Source organism: Lycium ferocissimum, chromosome 1 (genome assembly GCF_029784015.1).
Source record: "Lycium ferocissimum isolate CSIRO_LF1 chromosome 1, AGI_CSIRO_Lferr_CH_V1, whole genome shotgun sequence".
NCBI classification, from domain to species: Eukaryota; Viridiplantae; Streptophyta; class Magnoliopsida; order Solanales; family Solanaceae; genus Lycium; species Lycium ferocissimum.
In genome coordinates, this window is record NC_081342.1 from 71815671 (window position 1) to 71830325 (window position 14655).

At 34.8% G+C, this 14655-nt stretch overlaps 2 protein-coding genes across 2 annotated transcripts in view; one reads left to right on the plus strand and one right to left on the minus strand.

The window, feature by feature from the left end:
• LOC132067427 (receptor-like protein 35) overlaps positions 1 to 268 on the plus strand; it is a 1118-nt gene extending 850 nt beyond the window's left edge. The window contains exon 2 of the mRNA XM_059460655.1: positions 81 to 268. Coding sequence (XP_059316638.1) covers positions 81 to 268 — 188 coding nt within the window. The remainder of the gene's footprint in view (positions 1 to 80) is intronic.
• Positions 1 to 14655, minus strand: part of LOC132031248 (probable leucine-rich repeat receptor-like protein kinase At1g35710) — a 32377-nt gene that overhangs the window by 6880 nt on the left and 10842 nt on the right. The gene's annotated exons all lie outside the window — the stretch shown is intronic.

Genomic DNA, 14655 nt, shown 5'->3' on the forward strand with positions numbered 1-14655 from the left:
ACGGACAAAGTCTAGCGATGAAATGTTTGATGGAGATCTTAGCTTCAAGCAACGGGTGAGCAATTCACTCCTACATTCAGTAATGGAAGCTGTTGATGCCAACTTAATAACGCCACGGGATAATCACTTAGATAGAAAGTTAGAGTGTGTGATATCTATCATGAAAGTGGCAATGGATTGTTGTGTTGAATCTCCTAGTGGAAGGATTGACATGAAAGATGTTGTAGTGAGGCTAAAGACAATCCAGATTCAACTCATTGCATGTTGAGCAAGTTCTTGTTAGAAAATTTTCTTCCAAATCACCCCGTGTGTAACAAATGTTTGCAATAATATTTAGCTTCAAATAGGCTATAATTTTGTGTATATCATAACATAGAGAATTAGTTATGTATACATCTTTCCTCTTGAATTTTAAGTGGTTTTGGCCTAATCCCCCTCTACTTTATTGTTTTTCCTTTTTATCTTTAGTAGAACTCAATAACTTGTAACGGTTTATATAAAAAGATACATATTATGACTAGATTTCCTCTTTTAGTTTCTTCTCATGAATGAACATGAAAAATCATGCAAAAAATCACCTATGGGGAGTTCATTCTTGTAAATTTCAAAGCACAGAAGAAAAGAAAACGTTCAGTTGTTAAGGCATATTGATTCATAGTTACAGTAAAAGATCATTCACATAGCAATGGGACTCACTGAGGCAATTGATCAAACTCCTTAGTTTGAAGGTTTTCGAGAGTTTAATTGTCCAACCGTCTTTGCATTTTTGCAGAAAATTAATAGCAATATAAAATATTAAATTCATAAAGTTTGTAATACAAAGAGGAGTTCGCGATTTCATACCTGACGTTGTTGTTGAAGATGTAGCAGTTGCTAGTCCGTTTCCAACAACGACAGTTTCACTAGAAACATTTTCCTCATTGTTAGTCATTGTGAGTAGATAATTCGTATTAAAATGCACAAATCCAATTGAAATTGAACTGAAAATTGCAGAAATGAGAGTTGAAACAGAGTTTTCAGACCTCGAATTCAACTTTAATCGAAGAATTCTGGACAAAAAAACAACTTCGAAAAAAACTCGAACAAAATTGAATTGAATTGAATTAGGTTCTTCAATTCCTTATTTGATTTCTGATTCAGCTGAATGTAACTCGATCTAACCATGATGCTCTGATACCATGTTGAAGCATTCAGCCATGGAAACAGATAATCAAAGCTAAGTAAAAGGAAGAGAAGCAATTATCATTTGGAAGGAGTTGGGAAAAAATATCTTCTCATTCAATCGTATGTGATCTGTACATTGAGTTGTATTATATACACTTAACTCCTACACTAACTTCTATGCAATAACTTAACAAACTAACTACTCAACTTAACTAAATTGCACATAGGTCCCTACTCTAACTTTCTTCTACAGTTGTTCGAACTGATGTTACCAATCCTTTTATGATTTTTTTCCCTTGAAATCCAAATAAAAAAAATTCAATTTGAAGAATGTGAGTGTGTTTATGATGGTGGAATTCAGTTATTAGAACTAAAGGAAGTTGAGAGGAAAGGAGAGACGTTTGGCAGTTAGAAAATATGTGAGAAAATGACAAAAATGGTCCTTTATATTTGAGAGTAGGTTCAAATAATTCCTTAAATATGCAGTGGTCTGTTTTGGTCATTTAAGTTTGTCAAAAGTTAACACTTTTAATCTAAGTCAAATATTTAATAATTTACGTTCATTAGATTTGACGAAAATAGTGGAAAAATAAGATTTAACCTTAAACACAAAGAAAGTTCCATCAAATCTTAAAAAATGCAACATAAGAAATTGCAATAGACACAAAAATGATACCAAAAATAGCAGAAATTGCACCTTAAAGAGCTACATCAAACTATAATATTAAATAGCAGAAACTGCAATAATTATACCTCTAAATTTTCGATCCCGCTAATTTTCTTGTTTCCCTCATACTTCTAATTAAATTAAACAGACATAGTTAGATAAATAATTGGCAGAGATTAAAGTGTTACTTTTGGCAAACTTAACACACCAAATTTTTTCAGTGCATACTTAAGGGCTTACTTTGAAGCTACCCTCAAATATAAGGGGCCATTTTTGTCATTTTCTCGAAAATATGAGGACTTCAACCTTTGGAAAAAATGTTGTTCTCCTTTAATATTTAGTGTCATTTTTATGTTTTGCATGCAAACCTCTCAATCTGTGCAATTAATTTCCAATTAAGTTGAAAATTGGTAGATGACTAAAAATACTAAAAGAAACTTAACTAAAAAATAAAATAACAAAACTGACATCAACTGTCCATTTTTTTGCGTGTTTATATTTTAGAAATTAGACTTCAAGATTTTCCGATTGCTTATGCATGTGATTACTCATTTGTACTTTCATGGCCAAATTCATAAGCGCCCCTAAACTTGTCCTGAGATTTCTCGTGGCCACCTAAACTGACGTTTGTTCCAATTTGACACCTGAACCATTTCGGATTTGTACCACATAGACACTTTTTTCACAATCAGTGCAAAATATGAAGTGTGTGTAGGCCACTCAGGGATGATGTGACAAAACGACGAATTAAATGCGGACACATGGCAGTTGGATTCAAAATACGGAAAAGGGCCAAATATACCCCTGTACTATGAGAAAAGGGCCAAATATAAACCTCGTTATACTTTGGGGCCAAATATACCCTTGCTGTTATACTTTGGGGTCAAATATACCCCTCATTCGTTAAAGTTGTCCATGATGGACATCCAATCTTACGTGGCTGCCACATATTTGATGAGGTGGATGTCACCTCAACACCCCCAACCTATTTTTCCCCTTCCCTCTATTTATTCTTCCACCACTAAAACTTCCTTCCCCTACACCGCCAATGCCACCATTACCGCCGCCACGTACATAAGTTATTCCCCGGAATCCCTAAACGTTCCAACCTCTTAAAGCTTCAAGCTTAAGAAAGAGCACTGAGCACTAGAGATGCGTGCCAAGGATGCTACCTCACTTACAAATATTCAATCTTGCTTTCCTCAACTAGACCTTAAGGGGTCATTTGGTGCATGGTATGGGCTGGGACATCCCAGCACTAATTTTTTGTACCGTGTTTGGAAGGAGGACTGCAAGGTCATTCCGAGTGAGAATCTTACGACCCAATATAAGCTATTAGTGATGGATTTGGAGATAAGGGGGAGGAAGAAGAAGAGGGTCGTGGATGACCGAGCGAGGATTAGGTGGGGGAGTTTGACTTTGTCTAGTGGTCTAGAGATGGAGGAGAAGTTGATGGCTATGAGAGCGTAGGATAGCAGGGGGGATGCGAGCAGTATGTGGGATAGGACGGCCAGTTGCATTAGGAAAGCAGCTAGAGAGGTATTGGAGGTCTCAAGAGGCCGCCATTGTGGGCATCGATGGGATTGGTGGTGGAATGGAGAAGTCCAAGGGAAAGTGAAAGCAAAGAAGCAGGCATATGTGAAGTTGGTAGATAGCAAGGATGATGAAGAGAAGCGGACGAACAGGAAAAAGTATAAGATGGCGAGAAAGGAGGCGAAGTTGGTAGTTTCAGCGGTAAAAATCGCAGTCTTTGAACGCCTTTATACAGAACTAGAGGACAGAGGTGGGGATAAGAAGTTGTTTAGGCTTGCCAAGGCGAGAGAGAGGAAGTCACGCGACTTGGATCAAGTGAAGTGCATCAAGGACTAGGATGGCAAAATGTTGGTACAGGAGGCCCACATTAGACAGAGATAGCAGTCATACTTTCATAAACTCTTGAACGAAAAAGGGGACAGAGACATTGTGTTGGGAGATTTGGAGCACTCTGATAGGCGTCGCGACTTTGGATATTGTATAAGTATAAAGGTTGAGGAGGTTAAGGGAGCTGTTCGTAGGATGCGCGGGGAAAAGCGATAGGACCTGATAAGATTCCGGGGGAATTTTGGAAGAGTGCGCAGTAAGGTAGGCTTGGAGTGGCTGACTAGGTTGTTTAATGTCATTTTCAAGACAGCGAAGATGCCCGAAGAATGAAGGTGGAGTACAATGATTCCCTTGTACAAGAACAAGGGCGACATTCAAAGCTGCAACAACTATAAAGGTATCAAGCTGCTAAGTCACAGTATGACAGTATGGGAAAGGCGGTGGAGATGAGGGTGAGGAGAGGTGTGTCCATTTCAGAGAACCAGTTTGGATTCATGCTGGGGCGCTCGACTACAGAAGTCATTCATATTGTAAGGAGATTGGTAGAGCAGTATAGGGAGCAGAAGAGGGACTTGCACATGGTATTCATTGACCTAGAAAAGGCTTACGACAAAGTGCCAAGAGAGGTCCTATAGAGATGCTCGAAGGCTATAGGTGTACCTGTGGTGTACATTAGAGCGATAAAGGACATGTATGATGGAGCTAAGACCAGGGTAAAGACGGTAGGAGGAGACTCGGAGCACTTCTCTGTTCTGATAGGGTTGCATCAGGGATCAGCTCTTAGCCCGTTTTTATTCGCCTTGTTGATGGATGAATTGACACGACAAATACAAGGTAAGGTGTCTTGGTGTATGTTGTTCGCGTATGACATAGTCCTGATTGACGAGACTCGCAGCGGAGTTAACGATAAGCTGGAGGGCTGGAGACAGACGTTAAAGTCTAAAGGATTTAAATTGAGTAGGACCAAGACAGAATACTTGGAGTGCAGGTTCAGTGGCATACCGCATGAGGCTGACGAGGAAGTGAGGCTTGGTACCCAGGCCATTCAAAAGAAAGGAAGTTTCAAGTATCTTGGGTCTATTATATAGGGAGATGGGGATATTGACGATGATGTTTCACATCGTATTGGTGCAGGGTGGATGAAATAGAGGCTCGTCTCCAGAGTGCTGTGTGACAAGAAAGTTCCACCAAAACTTAAAGGCAAGTTCTACAAAGTAGTGGTTAGACCTACTTTATTGTACAGGGCGGAGTGTTGGCCAGTCAAGAATTTTCATGTTCAGAAGATGAAAGTCGCGGAAATGCGAATGTTGCGATGGATGTGTGGGTACACTAGGAGGGGTAGAATTAGAAACGAAGATATCCAGGACAAGGTGGGAGTGGCATTGGTGGAGGGCAAGATGCGGGAAGCGAGACTGAGATGGTTTGGGCATGTGAAGAGAAGAGACACAGATGCTCCAGTGCGGAGGTGTGAGAGGTTGGCTATGGACGGTTTCAGGAGAGGTAAAGGGAGGCTGAAGAAGTATTGGGGAGAGGTGATTAGACAGGACATGGCGCAGTTTCAGCTTACCGAGGACATGACCTTAGATAGGAGGTTGTGGAGGACTCAGATTAGGATAGAAGGCTAGGTTGCTTATCCTTTCATCCTAGTAGTTGTAGTTTTGCTCATTCGTTTATTGTCATTTGATTTCTGCTTATATTTGTTGGGCCTTTGTACTTTGGCTATCTTATTTATCTATGGTAGCTAATGCTCCTTTCTTTCCGGACTGCTCTATCATGATTTTCTCACTTTTTTTATTCCTCGTTTTCATATTATTTTTGATATACTTGTCCCTATCTGACTTTTTGTCTTGTTTTCCTCTCTTGAGCCGAGGATCTTTCGGAAATAGCCGCCCTACCTTTCAAGATGGGGGTTTGGTCTGCGTACACTCTACCCTCCCCAGACCCCACATTGTGGGATTCTACTGGGCTTCTTCTTGTTGTTGTTATTGTTTGGTAGGACGTACAAATTTATCCTGAGATAAATTAGTACCTCCTACCAAACACGATACAAAATGAAGCATAATCCCAAGGGTGGGATATCCCACCTTATCCCACTTATCCCGAGATTATTTTATACCATCTTTTAGATGGTATAAAATAATCCCAAAAGGTGGGATAAATTAGTCCCGGAATTATAATCTTGGGTAGTTTTGGCTACCTACCAAACGACCACTAAGGGTCAAACAGTTGCTGTAACTACTTTTATATATATGCGATTTCTTTTGATTTTCGCAATTTAATATCCTTCCATTTAGCTCATTCTCTGACATTGTTTTGGGTTACAAATAGTTGGCCTTGGAAAATCAGGGTGAGCTGCTACAAAGCTTGCTCTTGCTAGGGGCGCTTCAGTTATAGCCTTTGATCAAAATGACAATTTGGGATCAACATTTAAGGTACAATTTATGGTTAGTACAGTTTTTAGGATAAATTTATTTTGATATTTGTAAAAAAGATGTCCATGATTTTATGCAGCTAAATGGTTGGTCGGATCAGAAAGATGCTGATTTGAAGACAATTAATTTTGGTAATTGTGACAATAAACTTCTGCAAGAGGCAGATATAGTAGTTGTTTCTCCTGGAGTTCCCCTCGAAAAGTGTGGGCTTTTCTCCATGATGTTTTCGGTAAGCACAATTAGTCTGATTTAGGGGTTGATACGTTAAATCGATATTTGATTTTGGCTATGTACGGAAGAGAGATGATCGTGGTGGCGGTGACGGTGACGGTGGCAATGGTGGTGGAGAGGAAGGAAATTTTAGTGGTGGAAGAAGGGGAGGGGTAAAATGGGTTAGGGTGTTGAGGTGGCGTGCCACGTGGCATCCACCTCATAAAATGTAAGTGCCACATAGGATCGGATATTCATCATGGACAACTTTAACGGATGAGGGGTATATTTGGCCCCAAAATATAACAGTAAGGGTATATTTGGCCCCAAAGTATAAGAAAGGGTATGTTTGACCCTTTTCTCATAGTACAGGGCTATATTTGGCCCTTTTCCCTTCAAAAGAATTATTAAAAAATGAGTTGTGGTTTTTTTATTAAAACAATGTTATTTTAAACCTATTTAACTCATTAAAGAAGTAGTTAAAAAAAATGACAGACCCCACCACAACACCACGTCAAATCCACCACCACCGGCCGCTGTTCCCCCACCCCCAGCCGCCGTTCCTCCACCCCACCAACAATTATTCTCCTTTTCTTCCTCATCAACCCAAACTTTTCTACACCCCCATCCCCACCCACCCAACACAACCCTACCCTTCTTCTTCCCCGCAAAACCATTCCTGACGTTCCATCAACTCAACAACCCATTTTATTCTTCCTACACCTGATATCGTCGCCAGTTGACTGCCAAAATCCGGCTAAAACAGGCCATACCAACCCTTTTCCGGATGGCCTTCAAGTTGTTCCCTTTTTTTTCACTAAATTTCCACCAACTTTTTTTGCAGATCTGAAAAGTGTGAATATTAGCTAAATCTGTGGGATATAACAGAGAGATGTGGTGGCTAAAATGGTGGGTTGAAAAGCAAAAGAGGACCCACGCTAAAATGGTGGTTTGCAAAGCAAAAGACCACCTGAAAGAGAATAAGAAAGAGAAACAAGTTAATTGAAAAGCAAAATAAATGAAAAATAAGAAGAAAGGAAAAAGTTAATTAAGAAATACTAAAATAAGATTTTATCAGATGACCCACGCGCCTATTGTACGTGCAGTTCAGTTTATGTGCCATGTGAGCAAAAAGTGTCTATGTTGTATAAATTCGGAGTGATTTAGGTGTCAAATTGGAACAAGCGTCAGTTTAGGTGGCCATGAGGAATTTCAGGACAAGTTTAGGGAGCTGCTTATGACTTTGGCCTACTTTCATATTGTTTGTTCCTATGCCTACTTGCTTATGCCTTATATGAAATTTGCATTTAGTATTTACATACTAATTATTTATTATTTTAAATAATTAGGATTAGCATCTGGTTAATAATTCATTTTAGTTTGGAAGGAATTGCCTTTACGAGGATTTCGAAGGGTATCTCACACCTTTCCATCGATTTAATTTGAATTCTTACTTAGTTCTTTAGGTTCCGTACACCTCATGACCTTAATGGAGTTAAGTTGGCGAAATTAGCAATAATATAGGTGGCCCAACAGACATGCAGTCAAACCTCTCTATAGCAGCATCGTCGGGTTCGGAATTTTTTTGCTACCATAGCGAATGACTGTTATACCAGCATCGACATCTAAATAATATTTTGCTATTATAATAAAAAATAAAAAGATGCATAAAATCTAATTTTTTTATCTTTAATTGTCAAATCCTAAGCTTAATGACACTTTGTATAACGAAAAGAAATCTTTTAATGATGAAAATATATATTCATTTGTCATAAATAGTATATTAAAGTATCCAAATATTTGGTCAAAATATGTAGACCTATTATTGGTAATCTTTGAGATTCTATTTGTATAAAGATTATTAATCATTATATTACCAAAAAAAGAAGATAGCTGTTATAGAGGGATCATTTTACAAAGAGCGTACTGTTATAAAGATGGTTGTTGCTGTTATAGGTAAAAAACAGTTATAGAAAGGTAAAATATAACATAAAAAATCGATTCCGAAAAAAAATTGGCAATTATAGAGAGGTGTTATATGAAGATGTAGTTTTAGAGATGTTGGACTTTAGTCGTTAACGTAAGAAATGAGTACCATTTTACACATGAGGCAGAGAAATGTAAGGATTTACTCTTAAGTCATTTCAAAATAGATGGAAATCAAACTTTCCTAAAAAACGAGTTCTACAAAAATGAATTTTAAAAAGATTTACTTACTGGTGCTATTCTGTCTATTCCTACATATATCAAGCTTGGAAAAGATCTCAATTCACAAAGAAACATTGATGATGGCTCTGCGTTTCATTAAATTCATTTGGAAGAATTTACGTAAGGGATCTTTAACATGTATACAGTAATACAGATAACTTAGAGAATTTTCACGTTATTAATGTAATTAATTTTCTGTAACAATTTGTGTAGATCTTGCTTATTTTACAGGAAAGTAGGTCTACTTATTACGGACACTTGCTTGTAGTAAGCTTTTAGGTGTTGAATAATATTTAAGATATTTAATTGACAGTATCAATGTATAAATATTAAACTTGGAGTAAGTAACACTTGTAAAGTGAGTCTCTACGATGGAGGAATCCACTTTAGAATCCAAGACTAGGATTTATTGAATCGAATAATTGCTTTCTTAGCTTCCACACTCTTGTTATTTCGATTCCAACAAATTCACCTCTCAATTCTTACGTTCCATCCCACTTAGTATTAAATCTTGGTTCATTCATGCTAATTGACACATTTTTTTTTTAGCTAAATCGACTACAAATTTATTTCACACACTATTTTAGAAATTGTGGATCTTTGAACTATTCAAAGCATTAGGAGCGGTGACGGAGCCAGAAATTTGGTTGAGGATGTTTAGACTATAAAGTGATTTTTTTTTTTTCTATGAGTGGGTGCGCCAAATTTTTTAAATCAAAATAAATAATATTTAGTTTTGTCATTCCCTTCGTAATTTATCCTCGGAGAACCATTCAAGCATTAAAATTTGAAGAGCATTATCCAAGCACTAAAATTTGAAATGTGTTTTTGAGCTTTCACTAAAAGTTAGTTGAGCAAAGAAAATTGCTCAAGGGAGTCCAGTTAAAAAAAATGACCGGGCACTACAACAACAAAAGAGAATAACGAAAGAATAAGAAAAGAGCAAATGAGGAAATCATCTTTTGACGGCGTCCGACGAGTTAACGATGACGTTTCAAACTAACTTTCTTGAGTAATTAAAAGTCAAGCCAAACGCACTTCATTTTTAAATAAAACTAATAAGCTTATTTGGTTCACGTGATGTGAAAAACATCAATAAATTTAAAAATAATATTTTCATAAATATAATCGAGCACTTTCAGGTATATGTATTAATACTATATTAATGAAATCATAAATATAATTTTTTTATTAGATTTAAAGTTTATATTGAACTGTAACTTTAGTTATCAAATTTTCTCATAAGAGAAAAATTAAAAAGGTATGAGTGAAACCTTTCTGGTTTATTATTTTTAATTAAGACAAACATTTTAGAAAGAATACGTATAACAATAGAAAGTAAAAGAGGGAGGGCCTATTGGCGACATAAGTGTGCCTTTTGAGTTGAATGCAGTGCTTGTGAGGCAAGCTTCGTTTTTAGTTTGAAAAGGCGAAAAAGTTGCTTCAATGAGGACTCGAACCCGCGACACAGCACTATAATTGAACACCCTTAATCACTAAGCTGCAGCACTTGTTCAAGGGTGTTCATTGTGAAATATATAACCAAAATATTACAAAATTTTACCTATGCATTCGATATAATTTTCCGGCGACGGTTGTTCGGATGACCACCCTGGGCATAGGGTGGCTCCGCCCCCGACTGGGAGAAGAAAAATGAGATACACTTTGAGGCTCACATATGGGTTTTGTTTCTTGAGATTTACGCACCAAGCGCCCGGTTGTGCGCTTTAGACACCCTCATTTACGCACCAAGCGCCCGGTTGTGCGCTTTAGACACCCTTATGCTCAACATTTGAGACTCATCCAACTGTTCCTAAGCCAAATAATGTGTTGAATTACTTATTTGCACTATTCATCTATACAAATATAAGATCGAGAGCAACTTAGATTGCTAAAATTTATATCTTCACTTTCTATTAGTTTTCAGGTTTTAATTCTATCTCTCAAAATTATCAAACTTTTATTAATTTACTATTTGAAAGCAGTTCTGTCTTTATTCATAAAGGATTGATGTTTTAAATTATACAATTAACAAAGTTTATTCATTATTTAACTTATATGTAGTTTGATAACATTGTTTAAGGAATTGTGATATTGTAATTGTTTGAAAGTTAACAAGTTAACATTATTGCATTGTTTATACTTATTACTACATGCTAGTTATGAGTTTCTTTAGTCCATTTTAATTTTCTTAAATTTTGATATTCTTTCTATATTTTGTGTTATTATGTTGTTTTACTAATTTATATTAAGATTAATGGGGCTTACACTCCATTTCTCGGGACTTGCACCCCACATCATAATAGGTGAAATTTCTCATCTCATATAGAGGCGGATCCAAGATTTAAACTCTATGGGTTCAACCTTTAATTCTTAGTTTGAACTCATTGTATTTTAAAAGTTATGGATTCATGTCTACTATTTATTGCAATTTTAATAAATCCTTGCATATAAATTAATGTTCCGCATTGCAGAAAATTGATATGAGAAAATTTTAATAAATCCTTGCACATATATATATTCATCATATTGATATGAGAAAATTACAGCTTATAGTATTTTTTGTATAGTTTTTGAATATCTAACTTTTAATTTTAATATATTAAATCAATATCCAAGTTAGCTCGGAATTGACTCTCGAAAACTGAAAGATACCAATTATTTTGGGATTGAGGAAGAAATAATTAGACTTATATTGGATAACCCATTTTTGGGATAGAGGGTGAACGATACCAATTATTTTCAGTTATTAAACTTATATTGGCTAACCCATTTTTGGGAAAATTTACGGTATTCAAGTAATATAAAAAATATTTGATGCTACAAATTGTCGTATAATGACGTTAATGAAGTTAACTTATAAATAAAGATAGCATGTCAAATTAAATAAATAAAAGTCTTGATATGACGAAATACTTTTGTAGATGTTTCTTCAATTAAATCATACAAAAGGAATTGAAAAGTTAATGAAATTATATGTTTTTCTTACTTTAATATTTCCTTTTCCATAAAAAAAATGTTAAGTAATGATGTATTTTTTATTTATTCTTAATTTAATTTATTTTCTTAAGTAATATATATTGTAGTTTCTTAAATGTGTATACAGTTTTAGTATTTCATGTTTAACTAACCATTTGTCCAAAATTATAAAAAACGTTGATTATCTCCTCTTTTGTAAAAAATTTCAATATCTGAAAGATCAATCTCGCTTGCAATTATTTATTATTATTATTATTATTATTATTATTATTATTATTATTATTATTATTATTATTATTATTATTTGGAGGATAACTGTATTTTTTTAATTACTTTTTTCTAATATTTTTAGCTATATATGATTAGGCATGTACTAAGATAGAAAGTGAATGTCACGATGATATTTTGACTTGTCTATAATAAATTTTATAGAAAAAAATAATTTGAAACAAGTTTAATAATCATTTCCACATAAAAGAAAGACAACAAACTTTTGTACCAATTTTAAATTTGGTTGAATAAATAGATTTTTGTAGTGTCAGTATCATATTTTCCACATAATCACTCCTTGTATCATTTAAAAAGCCCATATAGTTATTCAAATTTACCAAAATATGTGAAAACTTGCAAGGTAATTAAAGCTTCAATTACGGGTAAAATGCACAAATGACTAGGAAAAATATTCAATTAACAAAGTTGGTAATACAGAGAAGAGTTGGGGATTTCATACATGCATTATGTTTGTTGTTCAGTGTATTTAACAATAAAGAAAGATAATTAAATTTTCAGAATGTTGTTTCGTTTAAAGCTTCAAAAAATAGTTTTTTGAATTGCATTGAGATGCATTGCAGAGTAAAATAGAATACTCCCAGTCTCCCATCATTCACTTTCTTAGTCCACTTTTGACTTTACATGCCATTTAAGAATTAATAAATGAAGTATATATTTTACTATAATACCCATATTAATTAGTGTATTGTCTCATTGGACTTGAAGAATGATTAGAAAATGAATAATTAATGTAATGATTAGGAAATGAGTAATTAATGTTAAGGGTAAAATAAAAATAAAAATGTGCCTTTCCTCGATATGCTAAAGTGATCAAGTAAAAATGAAAATTTATTTTTAATATAGTGGACAAGTAAAAGTGAACGGAGGAAATAGAATAGAACAATCAAGAACATACGCTCAATCAAGTTAAGGCATCAATTAAGTGAGAGTTAAGCTGGCAATTAATGGTTTCATCTTGTGATTAGCGAAAAAGAACTTTCAGATTAACAACCACAACACCGCAATAATCGCCCAAATCATGTCTTTCTTTTTCACGAAAAAAAGAAGTAACGTGTGTGCTTTCTTCTCAAAGTCAATGACGAACGGATATAACTATTTTCTTTCAATTTTTGGTTGAATGATAGACTTTAGGGCCTGTTTGGAAACCCACCCATGTAATTGGAATTTGGTGTAATTACACAATTTGACATGTTTATGTGTTTTTTTAAGAGGCAAGAAATACGTAAAAATTATAAAGGATATAGAATAAGATTAGATTCATAATATAATTAAATAAGTGAACATAATTTTTTCATAAAACTTAATAATGTTATTAATATAACGGAGAAAACTTGTCCTTATAAGCTTATTACATAAAATTAGAAAAGATTGAGGTTTATATAGGAATTGGAAAAAGGCTCAAATATGTCATTGAACTACGAAATGACTCATATATGCCACTTGTAAAATTATGGGTTTAGATAATGCAACATGACAAAATCTGATAGTAGTAGTAGAGTTCTATTAGTGAGTAATAGCATACATGACCCAAAATGGTCACAACTGTGGCATTTTTGAGCCCATCTAATTCATAAGTGTCATGAATGAGCCTTTTCTAATATCTTGATGACATATTTGAGCCTTTTCCGTTTAAATAATAATTGGTTTCCAATTTTAAATTTTTCTTTGTAGAACAACTATTTACCTAGGTTACAACTCAATATCATATGGTTGATTTTCATAGCTAAGTTACCGGGAGGTATCAAAAAGACCTATACACCTAATTCTAATTCCCTTTGGCTTTCCAAACAAGCTCTAAATGAATGAGGAAAGAAAGACTACATATATTAATGGCATAATACATAAACAGGTCCTTAAACTTGGCCTCAGCTAACAAGTATGCCTTCCAGCTTTGAGTGTACACAAGTAAGCACCTCAACTTGTCTCCATTTTGTCAGTTGAACAATTTAACTTACAAAATGATCATCTAGACAACTTCAAAATTTATGTGTCACGTCAGTGCCATGTCAGCATTTGTGTTTACGTGTTCAACTTTATACAAGTTGAGGTGCCTACTTATGCACATTCAAAGTTGGAGGGCATACTTGCCAGCTGAGGCCAAGTTTGACGACCGCCTTTATGTATTACACCTATATTAATGAAAGTAAATACACTAACAAATATCCCCAGTGAGTTCCAATGTTTTGAATTATATCCCTAGTACATAAATTACTAGTAATAACATCTGTTACTGAAAGTGCCATTTATTTTAGATGTAATTAAACTAGCTAGCTTTTGAAATTTGTTCCAACAGAACTATTTAAACATTAAAATAAGGAATAATTTTAGAGACCTACCTCCACGTTTACCTTTATTTCACTGATCTTCCTTATGATTTGACACATTACACTTCAGTTATTTAAATAAATTGTGAATAGACACAATACTTTACGACATTCTTCGTCCCAATTTATGTTGACGATGTTTAACTGACATGAAATTTAAGAGAAAAAAGAAAAACTTTAAAACTTGTGTAACATGCCAGGATTATTCTTGTGGCCGTAAAATCATGTCATTAATAGTATAATTAAAAACTTAATATCACCACCAAAGTTGTGGTGCAGTGGATGGGATTGTTCCTCCCTTAACCAGAGTCTCGGGTTCGAGTTCTGGGTATGAAAAAAAAATTCTTGGGAGGCAGTGCTTCCCTAGAAATGGGCCTTACACGACACGAATCCCGATATAGTCGGGCTTCAATGCGGATACAGAACACCGCGTGAGAAACCAAAAAAAGGTTAAGATCAAATGGTTTTTTAACCTAGAAATTAAATGTGTCTATTTTTAAATAAACTAAAAAGAAACCGT